The sequence below is a fragment of the Pristiophorus japonicus genome, chromosome 9, assembly GCF_044704955.1.
Source record: "Pristiophorus japonicus isolate sPriJap1 chromosome 9, sPriJap1.hap1, whole genome shotgun sequence".
In the NCBI taxonomy this organism is placed as follows: Eukaryota; Metazoa; Chordata; class Chondrichthyes; family Pristiophoridae; genus Pristiophorus; species Pristiophorus japonicus.
Window position 1 is genome coordinate 115,521,518 of NC_091985.1, and position 18,367 is coordinate 115,539,884.

Below are 18,367 nucleotides of genomic sequence, written 5' to 3' on the forward strand. Positions count from 1 at the left end.
AGCACTCCCTCAGCACTGCACTGGAGTGTCAGCCTAGATTTTTTTTTTGTGCTCGAGTCCCTGGAGTGGGACTTGAACCCACAACCTTCTGACTCAGAGGCAAAAAAGTGCTACCCTCTGAGCTACAGTTGACACTGCCCAAAGCTACTCTTATGAAGACAGTTTACATCACCTCCTGGTTTGCAGAAACCCAGAGCTGATGGAGTGAATTGGTAGCTTCATGCCATTTGACAAATGAAGTAGCAGTGCAAGTAAATACTGAGATTGAGCTGAGATCCTCCCACTATTACCAGAATTTAACACTTGTTGACAAACAAGAGACAATGGAGATTTTCTTTGGTATCTGGTATCTTGTTAAAGACAAGACTGATTACTTGAAGTTTAATGTTAACACTAGTGCAGATTTTAGTTTGAAAATAGCCATAAGCCTTGCCTTACCCACAAGAGAACATTGCAAACATTAAAAAGCAACAACTTGCATTTATATATTACCTTTAACGTAGTATAATGTCCCAAGGTGCTTCACAGGAGCATTATCAAACAAAATTTGACACCGAGCCGCAAAGCAACTCTCAGTAACAGCAGGAGCTGCAGAGGAAAATCAAAGGCATTTTGTGTTTTTTGTTATATAAATGAACTTTATTTTGAATGAAATATGTAGTGATATCAGGTGTGATCAGGATTTAAGATTATAGTCTGTATACCTAGATAAGATAACACACTGCCTTTACATGTTAAAATATATTGTCAATTATTGAACTAAAAAGGATAAGAAAGTTTACAGTGTAGTGGTGCAGCCTGCCTAATGGTCAGTAATTACATCATTAAGGAGCAGCGGAGAGGGGGGTGGGGGTAACGTGTATGAAATTGGGCTGATCCTCACTAAGTTTTTTTACAGGATGCACAAAAATAATGGAGATGCCACCAAGTCACCGCTGACCAAATACTTGGACCCTTTTGCTATTTGGTCTGATGGAAATTGAAAGCTTTGTATGCAAGAGAATGCATTGTGTAAGATCCATTACTGAAGGAAGGAGGGTCTGAGGTAGAAAGGTGGTCATGGCTTTACATTGTTACAATACATTAAAATAATTATCCTATTCATAAAATTTGCTTGGGCACAGATCATTAAAATTCACACTGAAGAGGAGAATACTTCCCCTCTCATATTTGCAAGACTTTGGCAGAACTCTGAAAATAAGCTACTTTCTTAGGCATACATCCAATATTCAGAGACACATCAGTAAGGCTCTATTTTCTAAGAGGGTGGCATTAGAGAAAGTGACATTTTCTTTAAAACATTATAAAATGCATACACAATTTGAGAATGTCCCATCAATATTCTCTCACACCAGTAGTAAAAAGTGAAAGAGCACCCCCCCTCCCCTGCTGCATGTTTATACAAATAATGGCACGTTTTTCAGACTCCAACATTTTACACTTCATTATTTTACAATTGCATAGTAAAAGAAGCAAAGAGGAACAGATAATAGTTAAAACTACTAGTCTTTGGGTCTCCGGAGGTGAGTTCCTTCAGTGAAGGTCCCGTTCAGTTTCCTTATTATTCACAACTGCTGTTGTTCATTACAGGAAGTTGTTGTCTCAATGCAAGTGTCTGCTATAGGGAACATATTGTTACATCATTACCTGTGAGATATAAAAGAAAACACACAATTATTCAGCTCCTAATCAGACACTACAACCAAACATGAAGATACATTCAGCATTAAACCGATCTTTAGCAAATGTGCCCTGAAGTGTGTCAGTATTTGCTTAAATAGAGGGAATTTAGCATGTCCAATGGTTAGGAATCCATGCATTTTTCTGAACAAAGATGACTGTCAGACCAGGGGTCAACAACCATTTAAGAGGGTTACGTAGTGTAGTGGTTATGGTGCTGAAATAGCAACTCAGAAATGAATTCAAATCACCAGGGCAAATTGTGGAAATCTGACAATTTGTAAAAAAACAATAGTTCACCAAGGTCCTGTAGGTAAAGGAATGTGCCATTTGGTCTGGTCTGTAACTCCAATCCCACATTATGTGACTGATGCTTAATGCCCTCGGGGACAAGTAGGGATAGGCAATAAACAATGCCTTGGCAGCATCGCCCACATCCCAAGAATAAATTTTAAATTGTAACAACCAAACTTCAGGATATGGTTTACAATTTTTCAGAACAATTTGCTATTTGTTTCAGTAGACCGTAGCTGCAAAACTCCCCCTCTGTCCCCAAATAATGTCCCCAATATCATAGCTTGTGGGTCAGGATGAGAAAATAATCTACCCCTGGCCTCTAGTAACACCACCCAGTAACCAGAAAGTGGTGTGTTTCCAAATTACCTATGTTGATTTGCCCTTCAGTTGCTCCTTCTTCCTCAGTGGCCTGGATGAGATTGGGCAAACAGAAGCATCTTACCAATTCCTCCCCCTCTCTTCCCAACCCCACACAAAAAATCTAACTTCTTATACGCAACACATTCAAAGACTCTTACCTGTTGCCTTGTAGTAAAACTTGCTGTGATTGGATAGGAGGAACGAAAAACACAGACGTTAGAAACAGTGGTTTAACTAACTCTTGTAAAGTGAAAGAGAGGCTGTCTCACCATCAGGGTCCCTTTTAAAAACCCAATTACAAATAATCGTAATTCATTTTGACATCCTCTTTCTGATTCTGAATGAATGGGGAGCATTGATGTCGCCATAACGGAACAGCCATGCTTGATCGGGTTCTAAACTTCACCACTGGTTTCAAGCACAAGTTTATATAGTTCACCAGTCAGCAGGAAACTGATTCAGGAGTAATCTTTATTGAAGTCTAATTCTACTTACTCTGTAAAGTCGAGCTCAACTGTGATACTTTGGTTTGTGATATAATGCCAACTTATGAGTAATAGACATACAAAATTAGGCAGGATGTTTCTTGAACAACATAAATGGGAGTCTTTACACCCTGCAACTTCCATTAACTGATCAGCTTTTCACAGATGGGAACTCCCAACTTCAATGACACTTTCACACTTTGAATAACCTATTTTCTAGTACAAAGTTCTCCAATTTGTTCTCTCTTCCCTTCTCAAGTCCCAATTTAATATTACCTGGCTAAAGCTTTACTTGTCTTGCCTTCACAGTTCTAATTGGTGAGCAATTGACCCAGGGCACACAAATGTAATTCAATCCCTAGTTTAAAGTCATACACTTTGGTCATTATTGTATTTTCATTATAAATTCCTGTGTCCACATTTATATGTGGACTGTCCAAACTTGTCACACAGTAATTTTACCTTCCTGCCAGTGGTAGTAGCCATTCCAGGGAGAATCAAGAGAGGCTTGATTATGCAGCGATAATCAGCCAGAGGGAGAGTAAAATGGGTATGGTTTCAAGAAAGATACCACGTGACTTGTGACGTGGGTTGGCAACTGGTTGGGAAGTAGGAGACAGAGGGTAGGGATAAAGGGAAAGTTCTCTAATTGGCAGGATGTGACCAGTGGTATTCCCCAGGGATCTGTACTGGGGCCTCAGGTTTTCACTAAATATAGCAATGACTTGGATGAAGGAACAGAGAGTTGTATATCCACGTTTGCAGATGACAATAAATTAGGAAGCACAATAAGTTGTGTAAATGGGAGCAAGTTACTAAAGGGCACACTGGCCTACTCCTGTTCCTATGACTAAATCATATTGGAGTGCATGCTACCCACAGGCTGGTTGCAGTAAGATCAACTGGAAGAAGTAGGCAGAATGCAATAGTGATACCTCGCTACACAAAATAATATTTTTATTTACACAGTGTTTCCTTGAAATAATGTGTCGGGTATTTTCTAATTTAGGTAAGGATTATTACAAAAAAGTCAAATTTTTTGATGATCAATTTAAAAATAATGTATATGAACAATTTATTGCAGGTAAGAGGTATACTACAGAGAAACAGAGATTGGGGAAAATTGGCACCAAAAGGGTTAAGGTATGTAAGGAACACAATTGCAGTTTTCATGGAGATTGGTCTAAGTGGGAGACTGGTAGATCAGGAGTGAAAATGCATAAAAACAACTTGCATTTCTATAGCAGCTTTAACGATGAAGAACATTCCAAGTAGGCAAGAAGCCTTTGTTGAACAGTTAGGAGAGGCATCTGCAAGCTTAATATAAGAGATACATTTTCAGAAGGTGAAGAGGGGAGGAAGAGAGCGCTAGAAGGATTTTGGGAGGATGTTCCAAAGAGTAGGACAGAGGCTGCTGAAGGTCCTGCCACTGATAGTGGATGGAGGCACTTCTGTTTAGAATAAAAGTATTTTTGTAAGGTTTACAAAGACAGTTAAGTCTACACCTTGCTCATAAAAATAAAACCTTCATCAAAACATTGACCTAATTTTTGTTTAAATTTAATGCCCACCAAAAAAGGTTCATCTCTGGGTAGCAGAGAGAAATATTGCTGATAAGTTCCAGATCACCAACAGTGACAAACCAGGGAGAGGAAACAAAAAGACAAATTAAAACAAGGAAGACATTTAAAACACCTTCTTGACTCATCACACATCTCCAGTTCCCCGTGTGTTATCTCCAAACAGAACCCAGCACTGAACACAGATTATTTCTGAAGTTCGCTTAAAAGCTGTCAAAACCAGTTAAAATGACTAATACAAAAATCAAAATTCTGCTGAAAGATCATCGACCTGAAATGTTAACTCTGTTTCTCTCTCCACAGATGCTGCCTGACATGGAGTATTTCCAGCATTTTCTATTTCTAATTAAAATGACTAAACTGACAATGCAGCAGCTGACAGAGACACTCCTTTTAGTGGCGTCTGCCTGCTTTCGGGAACAAAAACCGAGTGCAATAGCAAACTTAATAGCCAGAATTTTAAAATAATCAAATTAAATTTGAAGGAAAGAAACTAAAAGCAAAACAAACTTCAGTGATGTGGGCGACTATCTGTCTATACTTCAGGTTCTTTGGCTGCTGTGTAATTTCTAAATAGAAGGTGGTCTGTTTAAATCTGCCGAATATGTGGAGCGTTTGTACCTAATTAATCAGCAACACATGGCTTTGCTTAAGTTTCCAACTCACAACCGTGGCAGATGATTGGGGACTGTGCGCTAATTATGGTAAATTTGGGATCTGAGTGGCATTTGCCACTGTGCTGCTCACGAATAAATTCTTCCATGACACATACAACCTATGCTCTGTGAACTTTTGATTTATAATAACTCAGCTGACCTGACATGATTAATCTGAAGGCCTCGCTAACTGGGTTCAGATTAATTTAGATGTACAGTAAACAATTCAGCACCAGTGGCACAATTTTGCAAGCTTTAATTGGATACTTTAGCATTTAGCCTTCTATCCATCTGATGGTGAGTTATGCCTCCAATTTTTTCCCCTTAGTTATGTGCAGGTATAGTGCACCTGGAAGAAACCACACAGTTTAGAACTATATTAAAATGTGCTGTGGTTGAGAAACTGCACTAAACCCTAGCTTAATAATGACTGCAACTGCTTACACTTCCTTTCTGAAATGACAGTTTCTGCATCTCGTGAGGGCAGATGCAGTCAATAATCATTAAGGAACATGTCATGGTTATGAGGATTTTAGCACTTGAAGCAATTTCTAACATATACACAAATGATGATAATAGAACTACAAACCAAGTGTAATAAATAAAACACAGCCATTAGCATACTTACGGCTGCAAACCGGAAAAGAGCTATTGATTTGCTCCATGACATCTGTAAGGTCTGTACTTGTGTCCTGGGGTGGGATCAATAATTCATCTGAAATCAGGACAATCAGAAATCAGGAAATTCAGAAGACCATCACACAAAAATGAAACCGACTATCTTTAATCTGAAGGAGCCTTTATTAATTTGTCGTGTCAGCCGTGGCTCAGTTGGTACCACTCTCGCCTGAGTCAGAAGGTTGCGGATTCATTTCCCACTCTAGAGACTTGCGTACGAAAATATAGACTGATACTCCAGTGCAGTACTGATGGAGTGCTGAAAATGCTGCACTGCCAGAGGTGCCATCTTTCGGATGACAGGTGAAAACCATGCCCCGTCTGCTCTCTTAGATGGATGTAAAGATCCCACGGCACTATTTCGAAGAGGAGCAGGGGAGTTCTCCCCGGTGTTCCAGCCAATATTTATCCCTCAATCAACATAACTAAAAACAGATTATCTGGTCATCATCATATTGCTGTTTGTGGGAGCTTGCTGTGCGCAAATGGCTGCTGCGTTTCCTACATTACACTGACATCCCGTGGTCGTGACAGGCATGATATAAATTCAGGTCTTTCGTTTATCTTTTAGAAAAGCACTGTACAGTCAGCTCACATTCTGAAGCTCAATTATAAAGGTCACAAAATTTGTCATTTAAGGGTATTGTTTAGCTTTCCAAAACCTATGGTAATCTGAAAATTCTTCATCTCTGGGATTAACATACAAATTAATTCCTCCTCACCCCAGAGGTTCCTCTATTAACACTGCAGAGTAACAACCCTTCTCTTACTTGTCAATGCATCAATCTATGGAAATTTATTAAACAAGTTTGGGCATGCTCAATTCAGCCCAGACAAGGCTAACTTGAATTAAGTTATATTATTAAAAAAAAAACTTGCATTTATATAGCGCCTTTCACGACCATCAGACGTCCCAAAGCGCTTTACACACAAAAAATATTTTCCCGACTTTTTAAAAGTTTTTTTAATTAAGCCTTAAAATAAACTTACCGTAGTAGGGAGGGTTTTTAAAAATTAAATGTGTTTTTATAACTTTATTTTAAAATGTTTGTGTATTTTTAAACACTTGCGCCTGTAAAGGTAGGCTATATGCCTGCTTTTTCAGGCGCAAGATTTTAAAGGGCATTTGCAGGGCAAGATATTCGTAAATATCGTAAACCTTGCCCTGCCAGTATCCTTGCTCCCGATATGCGCGAGATCTGTCAAGCCAGAAACTTGACAGGTCGGAAAAGCCGGTTTTCAGCGCATACGCATTGCGCGCTGACACCCTGCTTTTCCGATGCCTTCCCATATCTGTAGAAACTTCATACTGACCCGGGACATCGGAATTTCAATATGTTGCTGTTTGTGAGAGTGTGATGTGTGTAAATTGGCTACATTACAACAGTGACTACACTTCAAAAGTACTTCATTATCGGGAGCAAGGACACTTGCAGGGCAAGGTTTACGATATTTACGAATATCTTGCCCTGCAAATGCCCTTTAAAATCTTGCGCCTGAAAAAGCAGGCATATTGCCTACCTTTACAGGCGCAAGTGTTTAAAAATACACAAACATTTTAAAATAAAGTTATAAAAACACATTTAATTTTTAAAAACCCTCTCCACTACGGTAAGTTTATTTTAAGGCTTAATTAAAAAAACTTTTAAAAAGTCGGGAAAATATTTTTTTTATAACAACTTTAATTTAAATGAATGTTAAATATGTAGTTTATTTTCTTTTTCTAAATTGTCTTTTGGGTGTTTGGGTGGGGGGGGGAGGTAGGGTTCTCATTCATAGTAATAGGAGTTATGGAACTCCTATTACTATGAATGAGAAAATATACGAACCTGATTGGCTGCTGTCTCCAGCTCCCGGCCTGCGCACGTCTCCACGTGCACGCGCTGTGACGCACAGTCACCAGAGGCCTCAGGCTCGGAAGTTCGAACGGGCGCAGCAGCAACAGGTAAGTGTGCATCTTTTTTCCCTATTTCACTCGTTTGCCCGCGGGAAGACCTCAATCGGAATTTCAGGCCCAATAATGACCAGGTAATCTGTTTTTTTATGTTGGTTGAGGGATAAATATTGGCCAGGATACTGGGAATAACACCCATGCTCTTCTTCGAAATAGTGTCATGGGACCTTTTACATCCATCTGAGAGAGCGTTTAACGTCTCATCTGAAAGATAGTACCTCCCTCAGTACTGCACTGGAGTGTAAGCCTGGATTTTTGTGCTCAAATCTCTGGAGTGGGATCTGAACCCATAACCTTCTGATTCAAAGCTGAGAGTGCTACCCACTGAGCCACAGCTGATACTGTATTTATATAGGCATTTATAGTTATCTCAGAAATACCACTCAGATAGGCAGAGAGTTTGTACTAGTGCAGCAAAATGCCTCTACTGAGGCTGCAGGAAAAAGATATTGCAAGGGTAACATGGAAGTGTTGTGGATTACACCTAGCCTGCACTGTCTTTGACTAGTCTCACACTCAAGCAATCCCATGATCTAACCCATAAGCACATGCTGGTCTCAATTTTGAAACTAAGGCGGCACTGGTGAGGGGGAGTACAACCAGAGCCAAATCTAAGTCCACAGCACCATGGGTGGAGCAGCTGTACAGGGAGGGGAGAAGGAAGATTGCAAAAGCAATAATGATAGGGGATTCAATAGCTAGGAGAACAGACAGGCATTTTTCCTGGGCTTCATAGAAGCAAAAAAGTATTTTTGCCTCTCCAGTATAAAAGCAAGAAAGCTGGGATTGTTCTCCTTAGAACAGAGAAGGTCGAGAGGAGATTTGATAGAGGTGTTCAAAATCATGAGGGGTCTAGACAGAGGAGATAGAGAGAAACTGTTCCCATTGGCGGAAGGGTCAAGAACCAGAGAACACAGATTTAAGGTGATTGGTTGAAGAACCAAAGGTGACATGAGGGAAAACTTTTTCACACGGAGTGGTTGGGATCTGGAATGCACTGCCTGAAAGGGTGGTAGAGGCAGATTCAATCATGGCTTTCAAAAGGGAATTGGATAAGTACCTGAAAGAAAAAAACCTGCAGGGTTATGGGAACAGGCCGGGGGAGAACGATCAGCTGAAGTGCTCTTGCAGAGAGCTGGCACAGACTGAACGGGCCGAATGGTTACAGCACATAAAGTGGCCATTCTATAATTATTAAATTACAATAATTTCAAATAATGCTTTTTTTCTTTATTACAGTAGAAACATAGAAAATAGGTGCAGGAGTAGGCCATTCAGCACTTCGAGCCTGCACCGCCATTCAATAAGATCATGGCTGATCATTCCCTCAGTACCCCTTTCCTGCTTTCTCTCCATACCCCTTGACCCCCTTAGCCATAAGGGCCATATCTAACTCCCTCTTGAATATATCCAATGAACTGGCATCAACAACTCTCTGCGGCAGGGAATTCCACAGGTTAACAACTTTCTGATTGAAGAAGTTTCTCCTCATCTCAGTCCTAAATGGCCTATCCCTTATCCTAAGACTCTGTCCCCTGGTTCTGGACTTCCCCAACATCGGGAACATTCTTCCCGCATCTAACCTGTCCAGTCCCGTCAGAATCTTATACATTTCTATGAGGTCCCCTCTCATCCTTCTAAACTCCAGTGAATAAAAGGCCCAGTTGGTCCAGTCTCTACTCATATGACAGCCCAGCCATCCTGGGATTCAGTCTGGTGAACCTTCTCTGCACTCCCTCAATAGCAAGAACGTCCTTCCTCAGATTAGGAGACCAAAACTGAACACAATATTCCAGGTGAGGCCTCACTAAGGCCCTGTACAACTGCAGTAAGACCTCCCTGCTCCTATACTCAAATCCCCTAGCTATGAAGGCCAACATACCATTTGCCTTCTTCACCGCCTGCTGTATCTGCATGCCAACTTTCAATGACTGATGTACCATGATACCCAGGTCTCTTTGCACCTCCTCTTTTCCTAATCTTCCGCCATCCAAATAATATTCTGCCTTCGTGTTTTTAACCTCACATTTATCCACATTATACTGCATCTGCCATACATTTGCCCACTCACCTAGCCTGTCCAAGTCACCCTGCAGCCTCTTAGCGTCCTCCTCACAGCTCAATTCGCCACCTAGTTTAGTGTCATCCGCAAACTTGGAGATATTACACTCAATTCCTTCATCTAAATCGTTAATGTATATTGTAAAGAGCTGGGGTCCCAGCACTGAACCCTGCGACACTCCACTAGTCAGTGCCTGCCATTCTGAAAAGGACCCGTTTATCCCGACTCTCTGCTTCCTGTCTGCCAACCAGTTCTCTATCCACGTCAGTACATTACCCCCAATACCTTGCGCTTTGATTTTGCACATCAATCTCTTGTGCGGAACCTTGTCAAAAGTTTTTTGAAAGTCCAAATACAATACATCCACTGGTTCTCCTTTGTCCACTCTGCTAGTTACATCCTCAAAAAATTCCAGAAGATTCGTCAAGCATAATTTCCCTTTCATAAAGCCATGCTGACTTGGACCGATCCTGTCATTGCTTTCCAAATGCGCTGCTATTTCATCCTTATTGATTGATTCCAACATTTTCTCCACTACTGATGTCAGGCTAATTACCCGTTTTCTCTCTCCCTCCTTTTTTAAAAAGTGGTGTTACATTAGCTACCCTCCAGTCCATAGGAACTGATCCAGAGTCGATAGACTGTTGGAAAATGATCACCAATGCATCTACTATTTCTAGGGCCACTTCCTTAAGTACTCTGGGATGCAGACTATCAAGCCCTGGGAATTTATCGGCCTTCAATCTCCCGCCTGATAAGGATATTCTTCAGTTCCTCCTTCTCACTAGACCTACTGTCCCCTAGTACATTCGGAAGGTTATCTGCCTTCGTGAAGACAGAACCAAAGTATTTGTTCAATTGGTCTGCCATTTCTTTGGTCCCCATTATAAATTCACCTGAATCCAACTGCAAGGGACCTACATTTGTCTGCTGACCTACGTGCCTGATATCCCAAATAAATAGAATACAAATATTATATGTTGCCTCACTTACATGGGGTGGTCAATTTTCAAGTTCATTATTTACCTGTCAAGCAATTTGTAACCATTAGTTACGCACCTGGAAATTTGGCAGCCTGGCAGTAATGAGCCTCACTAAAAATGTGTGCAGTTGACACTGGGGAAGCAAGTGTGCTGAATCACCAGGGGATAAAATATAAAAGAAACATTGCTCCCATTCCCACAGTATCTCGCTCCCGGGACTTGAGCACATAAATGTAGGTTGGCACTCCAGTGCAGTGCAGTGCAGAGGGAGTACTGCACTGTTGGAGATGCCATCTTTCGGATGAGACGTTAAACCGAGACCCCATCTGCTCTCTCTAGTAAAAGATCCCACCACGCTATTTAGAAGAAAAGCAGGGGAGTTATCCCCGGTGTCCTGGCTAATATTCATCCCTCAATCAACATAACAAAAACAGTTTATCTGGTCATTATTACATTGCTGTTTGTGGGAGTTGCTGTGCACAAATTGGCATTTCCCTCATTATAATAGTGACGACACTTCAAAAGTACTTAATTGGCTGTAAAGCACCTTGAGACGCCTGGTGCTCGTGAAAGGCGCGATATAAATGTATGTCTTTTTTTTTTACATGGCAATGTTTGTAAAACAATCCATCTCAAAAGTTTTAACGTAAAAAAAAACCCCACTGAAGTCTGAAACTCGGCTCACTGCATCTTTTAAGAAGTGTATGTGCACGAACTAATGATCTCCCACAGTACTGTCGGTGAAGATTGAATCCCACATTACTTACAACAGGGTCAAGTCTATAACCCCGGTGTCACAGGTTACATCAGTATTTCTAGCTCAGAGCAGTGATTGCAATAATGTTTATCCCAGATAGTTTAATCATTTTCTTTACATCTATCAGCAGAGGTCCCATTGAATCAATCCCATGGACATTAACTCTCGAAGGCAGACCTGATAAAACAGTTATGATGGAGCGCATGTGAGGATAAGGGGGTAATTACAGAGATCAGTCGGCTATGCAAGGGTGTGAAATCACACAAGAATGATCCCAAATCATTTTTCTGTTAGCTAATGTCCTCAATCATAGTCAAAAAAGTTCCTCTGGGCTACTGCCAAATGACTGACAAGTCCGGTGTTTTCAACAAAACAATGAAAGCATCCTCAAGGCTTGTAGAAAGCATTGTACTGAATTATTGTCCAAACTAATGGGTCATAGTAGGGTCACAGCTGCACACAGGCTGGAGTGTGATGCACCGATAGGTCTTAATAAACAAATTGTCCATGAGAATTATCAAAGCTAAATCTTGTTTTTTTAAATCTGAGGCTTGTACTCCAGCTCCAAAATCCATGGAGGATAGATAGGAGACTCACTGAGCCGATCGCTCCTGGAAAAGGAGTGGCAAGGCTGACCACTGTCACCCATCCTAGTCCATATTTTCATCAATGGTGTGCCAGATGGCATTATAAGGGAAGGTCTGAGTGCTTGTTCCATATATGTCTGAAAAGAATTGCTGCTATTTTTTCCACTAGTACTGAGCTTCCAGGTATGCGATAAAAGGATTTTCGTTAGTCCACTTGCAGCATCCAAGTTCGAAAAGGAGAAAGTGGTAGGAATGCAGGACTCCCCTTTGACCTGACAATATCCTGGGGACATTTCTTTGCCAATGTTCTTCATAGGGTCCTGTATTAGATAGCTGGTGTTGTACAAGCCTGGCAAGAAGCATTAATATCTAGAACATAAAGGTGCTGGCACATGGCTACCTATTCCCACATGTGTCTTTCCACTGCACAAAGACAGATGTCCATCATAAAGCTGATGAGGAAACTCTGAAGCTTGGGATGCCAGCTGCTGGAATGTGTTACCTGGAGACCAGGCATGTAGACACATCGGCCAAGATTGAGAGTTTGGTGTGTAACTTGACTGAGCTGCAAAGAGGAAAGCTGTTTTAGATGAAGCAGAGTAGGTGTGTGTCCATGCTGTGGTCAGCATAATGGCAGCTACATACTTACACTATTGGGATGAACAGTGCTGCTCACCATGTCATGCTGAGTTCCTGGTATCTGCTGTCTGCATAGCGAGAGTTTAAAATCCTGTACCTGTCAATTATCTAACGACCAACTAACAACTTTCTTCTTTGAAAAGGCAAAACTGTTTTTTTTGAATGGGCAAAACTGTGGCAAATGGAGAGGCCATCCACTTTGGACCTCATCATCATCATTATAGGCAGTCCCTCAAAATCAAGCAAGACTTGCTCCCACTCTAAAAGTGAGTTCTCAAATGACTGTACAGTCCAATATGGAAATTACAGTTTCTGTCACAGGTGGGACAGACAGTCGTTGAAGGAAAGGGCGGATGGGGAGTCTGATTTGCCGCACGCTCCTTCCGCTGCCTGCGCATGTTTTCTGCATGCTCTCAGTGACGAGACTCGAGGTGCTCAGCGCCCTCCCGGATGCTCTTCCTCCACTCAGGACGGTCTTTGGCCAGGGATTCCCAGGTGTCAGTGGGATGTTGCACTTTATCAAGAACGCTTTGAGGGTGTCCTTGAAACGTTTCCTCTACCCACCTGGGGATCACTTACCGTGTAGGAGTTCTGAGTAGAGCACTTGCTTTGGGAGTCTTGTGTTGGGCATGCGGACAATGTGGCCCGCCCAACGGAGCTGGTCGAGTGTTGTCAGTGCTTCGATGCTGGCCTGATCGAGAACACTGACGTTGGTGCGTCTAAAAAGGATAGAACAGTGGAGGTCCAAAGAGACTTGGGGATCCAGGTACATAGATAATTAAAATCTCTTGAACAGGTACAGAAAATAATCAAAAATGCTAATGGAAGCCTGGCCTTAATATCTAGAGGACTAGAATACAAGAGGGTAGAAGTTATGCTGCAGCTATACAAAACCCTGGTTAAACCACACCTAGAGTAGTGAACGCAGCTATGGGCACCATATCTTAGGAAGAATATATTGGCCTTGGAGAGAGTGCAGTGTAGGTTTACCAGATTGAAACCCGGACTTCAAGGGTTAAGTTAGGAGGAGATATTACACAAATTAGGGTTGTATTCCCTAGAATTTAGAAGGTTAAGGGGAGGATCTGATCGAAGTTTTCTAGATATTAAAGGGAACCAATAGGGTAGATAGAGAGAAACTATTTCCGCTGGTTGGGGATTTAGGACCGGGGGCATAGCCTACAAATTAGAGCCAGACCTTTGAGGAGTGAAATTAGGAAATATTTCTACACACAAAGGGTGGTAGATCAATTGCTAAATTTAAATCGGAGATTGATAGCTTTTTGTTAACCAAAGGTATTGAGGGATATGAGCTAAAGGTGGGTATACGGACTTAGGTCGCAGATCAGCCATGATCTCATTGAATGGCAGAACAGGTTCAAGGGGCTCAATGGCTTACTGCTGTTCCTATGTTGTTAAGGGCAGGGGTTAATCATGGTGTCTTTGATTGAGTTGATTCAAAGCTGGTACATTTGAAGATGGGGAGAATTGAATAGACACAATATTTTATCTAGGCAGGTCCATAGCACTCTGGGCACTGATGATTGACCAGCCAGCCGATTTATTGGTGAGAATGGTCATTGTTATCTAGGATTCTTCCCACTTGCTTGCAAATAACCCTGAAAATCAATGTCCTCAACAAATAGTGGGAAGCTAATTAGTGCATGGTGCTGTTAAGCTGCACGATTTCAGATGATTAAACCCCAGTAGCACCCATATACACACTTTTGTATCTCTTAAGTCTCAAAGCTTGCAAATCTGCACTAAACTCTCTGGGATTAGATTGATGGAATGGGTTCCTACAAGGAAATAATGTGTCCTTCATATCAGGAAAAAAAAACATGACTTATGCGACAAATATAAGAGAGAATCCAAAGGTCTTCTATAAGCCTATTAACAGTAAAGGGGTTGTCAGAGAAGCAATGGGCCGATTAGGGACCAAAATGGAGATATCTTGGTGGAAGCAGACGGCATGGCTGAGTTACTAATTGAGTACTTTGCATCCGTTTTTACGAAGGAAGAGGACATTGCCAAGGCTATGGTAAACGAAGAGGTTGCTGGGATACTGGATGAGATAAAAATAGATACTAGAAAGGCTGGCAGTAATTAAAGTGGGTAAGTCACCCGGTTCGGATGGTATGCGTCCTAGGTTGGTAAGGAAAGTAAGGGTGGAAACTGCAGAGGTGCTGGCCACAATCTTCCATCCTCCTTAGATAAAGGGTGGTGTCAAAGGAGTGGAGGATAGCAAATGTTCCACCCTTGTTCAAAAATTTGGAGAAGGATAAACTTGGCAATTACAGGCCAGTCAGTTTTACCGTTGGTGGTGGGAAGCTATTAGTAACATTGGGCCCAATTTTCCACAACCCCTTTTTTCAGTGCAGTTACCCTAAATGCGGCGACTTTGCGCGCTGGAAACGGCGCCGAAAAAAAGTGGCCCCATCCTGCCCGCTCTCCCGTGTCCTAGCGCAGCGTACATAGTGCAGTGGGGAGCGGAGCAACAGCCCAGCACAGAAAACACTGCCGGCAGCTGTCCGCATGCGCAGTGGAGTCTGCGCGCATGCTCCTTGCCCTCCCAGCGTATCCTGCAGGCTGTGAGCAGGACCCGATGCTCGCAGCCTATATCCTTGGCCGAAAGGACGCCCCGATGTTCGCCTGGTGAGTGGGGAATATCCTGCAGTATTTATTCAGGGTCGCTCAAAGTTGTCAGAAATGGAATGCAAAAGTTGGGAATCTGGTAAGTGGGAATTCAGTGCAGAGAGGGGAAGGAGGTTCTGTTTTTTGGCTTCAATACTTGTAGTGGTTCAAGTTAGATATTTAAATATTTCATATAATCTACCTATAACTTCAACTAGATCAAGTACTGAGTTAGAAAACTATAAGCTAAGTTGATTAAATAGATGCTGAAAGGTTGTTTCCCCTGGCTGAGATTATCCACTTTGGACCCAAGAAAGATAGATCAGAATAAATGGTGTTAAGCTTGGACCGGTGGTGCTTTAAATGTACTAACCTGCGTCGAATTCTTAACTGACCGCAATGTTTTTCAGAGCTGGCCACATATGCTGATCTAAGTCGATTTGGAGTAAGTTTTAGCTGGCCAAAGTGGCATAAATAGCCAAAACTGTCGTAAGTGGCTGAGAACGCCCCCTTTTGAAAAAAAAACTCAACTAAAAAAAAATCGTACCTAACTGAGTTACTCTCGAGCAAATTTATTGGGGAAAATAGCGTTTTTTTTAAAACTTATGCCAGAAAAACAAACTTACTTCAAAAAAATTCACGTCATGGCCAAAATTGGGCCCAATAACCAGGGAGAAAATCAACAGCCACTTGAACAAACATGGATTATTGAAGGAAGGCCTTATAGATTTGTTTAGGGCAAATCATGTTTGATGAACTTGATTGAGTTTTTTGATGAGGCAACAGAAAGGGTGGACAAGGGCAGTGCAGTTGATGTGTATATGAACTTTCAAAAGGTGTTTGATAAAGTACCACTTATTAGGCTTGTTAGCAAAAGTGAAGCCCATGGGATAAAAGGGGTAGTAGCAGCATGGATACACAATTGGATACGGGATAGAAAACAGAGAGTTGTGGTGAATGGCGTTTTTTCAAACTGGAGGGAGTTCTCCATGATTCGGTATTAGGACCATTGATGCTTTTGATATACATTAATGGCTTGGACTGGGGGTTACAGGGTACAATTTCAAAATTTACACGAAACTTAGAAGTGTAGTAAACACTGAGGAAGATAGTAATAGACTTCAAGAGGAGAAAGACAGGCTAGTGGAATGGGCAGATGTATAGCAGATGAAATTCAACGCAGAAAAGTGTGAGGTGATACATTTTGGTGGGAGGAATGAGACAATGCATACCAAATGGTACAATTTTAAAGGGGAAGCAAGAAGAGAGAGACCTAGGGGTGCTTGTGCACAAATGTGTCAAGGTAGGACAGGTTAAAAAAGCAGTTAATAAAGTATATGGGACCCTGGGCTTTTTAAATAGAGGTATAGAGCACAAAAGTTAGGAAGTTATGTTAAACCTATATAAAACACTAGTTCGGCCTCAGTTGGAGTAGTGTGTCCAATTCTGGGCACCACACTGTGGAAGGACATGAAAGCTTTGGAGATGGTACAGAAGAGATTTACTAGAATGGTTCCAGGGATTGAGGGATTACAGTTACATGGAGAGACTGAAGAGCTAGTGCTGTTCTCCTTAGAGCAGAGAAGATTTGATAGAGGTGTTTAAAATCATGAAAGGTTTAGATAGAGTAAATAAACAGAAACTGTTTCCAAAGGCTGAATGAGTGATAACCACAGGGCACAGATTTAAGGTGACTAGCAAAAGAACCAGAGGCGATATGAGGAAAAACTTTTACACAACAAATGGTTAGGCTTTGGAATGATAGGATGGTGGCTACAAATTCAATGGTAGCCTTCAAAAGGAATTCGGATAAATATTTGAAGGAGAAAAACATTGCAGAGATATGGGGAAAGAGCGAGAGTGGGACTAACTGGATTTCTCTTGAAAAGAGCTGCCGCAGACTCAATGGGCCGAATAGCCTCCTTCTGTGCTGTGCTATGTTTTATGATTCTATACGTGGAATCATAGAAACATAGAAAATAGGTGCAGGAGCAGGCCATTCAGCCCTTCTAGCCTGCACTGCCATTCAATGAGTTCATGGCTGAACATGAAACTTCAGTACCCCCTTCCTGCTTTCACGCCATACCCCTTGATCCCCCGAGTAGTGAGGACTTCATCTAACTCCCTTTTGAATATATTTAGTGAATTGGCCTCAACTACTTTCTGTGGTAGAGAATTCCACAGGTTCACCACTCTCTGGGTGAAGAAGTTTCTCCTTATCTCGGTCCTAAATGGCTTACACCTTATCCTTAGACTGTGACCCCTGGTTCTGGACTTCCCCAACATTGGGAACATTCTTCCTGCATCCAACCTGTCCAAACCCGTCAGAATTTTAAACGTTTCTATGAGGTCCCCTCTCACTCTTCTGAACTCCAGTGAATACAAGCCCAGTTGATCCAGTCTTTCTTGATAGGTCAGTCCCACCATCCCGGGAATCAGTCTGGTGAATTTTCGCTGCACTCCCTCAATAGCAAGAATGTCCTTCCTCAAGTTAGGAGACCAAAACTGTACACAATACTCCAGGTGTGGCCTCACCAAGGCCCTGTACAACTGTAGCAACACCTCCCTGTCCCTGTACTCAAATCCCCTCGCTATGAAGGCCAACATGCCATTTGCTTTCTTAACCGCCTGCTGTACCTGCATGCCAACCTTCAATGACTGATGTACCATGACACCCAGGTCTCGTTGCACCTTCCCTTTTCCTAATCTGTCACCATTCAGATAATAGTCTGTCTCTCTGTTTTTACCACCAAAGTGGATAACCTCACATTTATCCACATTATACTTCATCTGCCACGCATTTGCCCACTCACCTAACCTATCCAAGTCACTCTGCAGCCTCATAGCATCCTCCTCGCAGCTCACACTGCCACCCAACTTAGTGTCATCCGCAAATTTGGAGATACTACATTTAATCAGTAGTTTTCATACCTGTCAAAATACAGCTAATCAAAAGAATGTTGAACAGTCCAACTAATTATCTTGTGCTTTAAATGTGAATTTAGAGACGGTGCT

The 18,367-nt window shown here is 41.8% G+C and overlaps 1 protein-coding gene across 5 annotated transcripts in view; it reads right to left on the reverse strand.

The window, feature by feature from the left end:
* Window positions 1–203: 203 nt before the first annotated feature.
* LOC139273181 (utrophin-like) overlaps window positions 204–18,367 on the reverse strand; it is a 476,555-nt gene continuing 458,391 nt past the window's right edge. For 2 of the 5 annotated variants that reach the window (XM_070889725.1, XM_070889724.1), the window contains exons 23-25: window positions 5,687–5,773; window positions 2,496–2,518; window positions 223–1,647 (exon numbers count right to left, since the gene is read on the reverse strand). In XM_070889725.1, the coding sequence (XP_070745826.1) occupies window positions 1,636–1,647; window positions 2,496–2,518; window positions 5,687–5,773 (122 nt within the window). In that variant the 3' untranslated portion in view covers window positions 223–1,635. Of the gene's footprint in view, window positions 1,648–2,495; window positions 2,519–5,686; window positions 5,774–18,367 lie in introns of all 5 variants that reach the window. The other 3 variants (XM_070889722.1, XM_070889723.1, XM_070889721.1) reach the window with 3 other exon arrangements.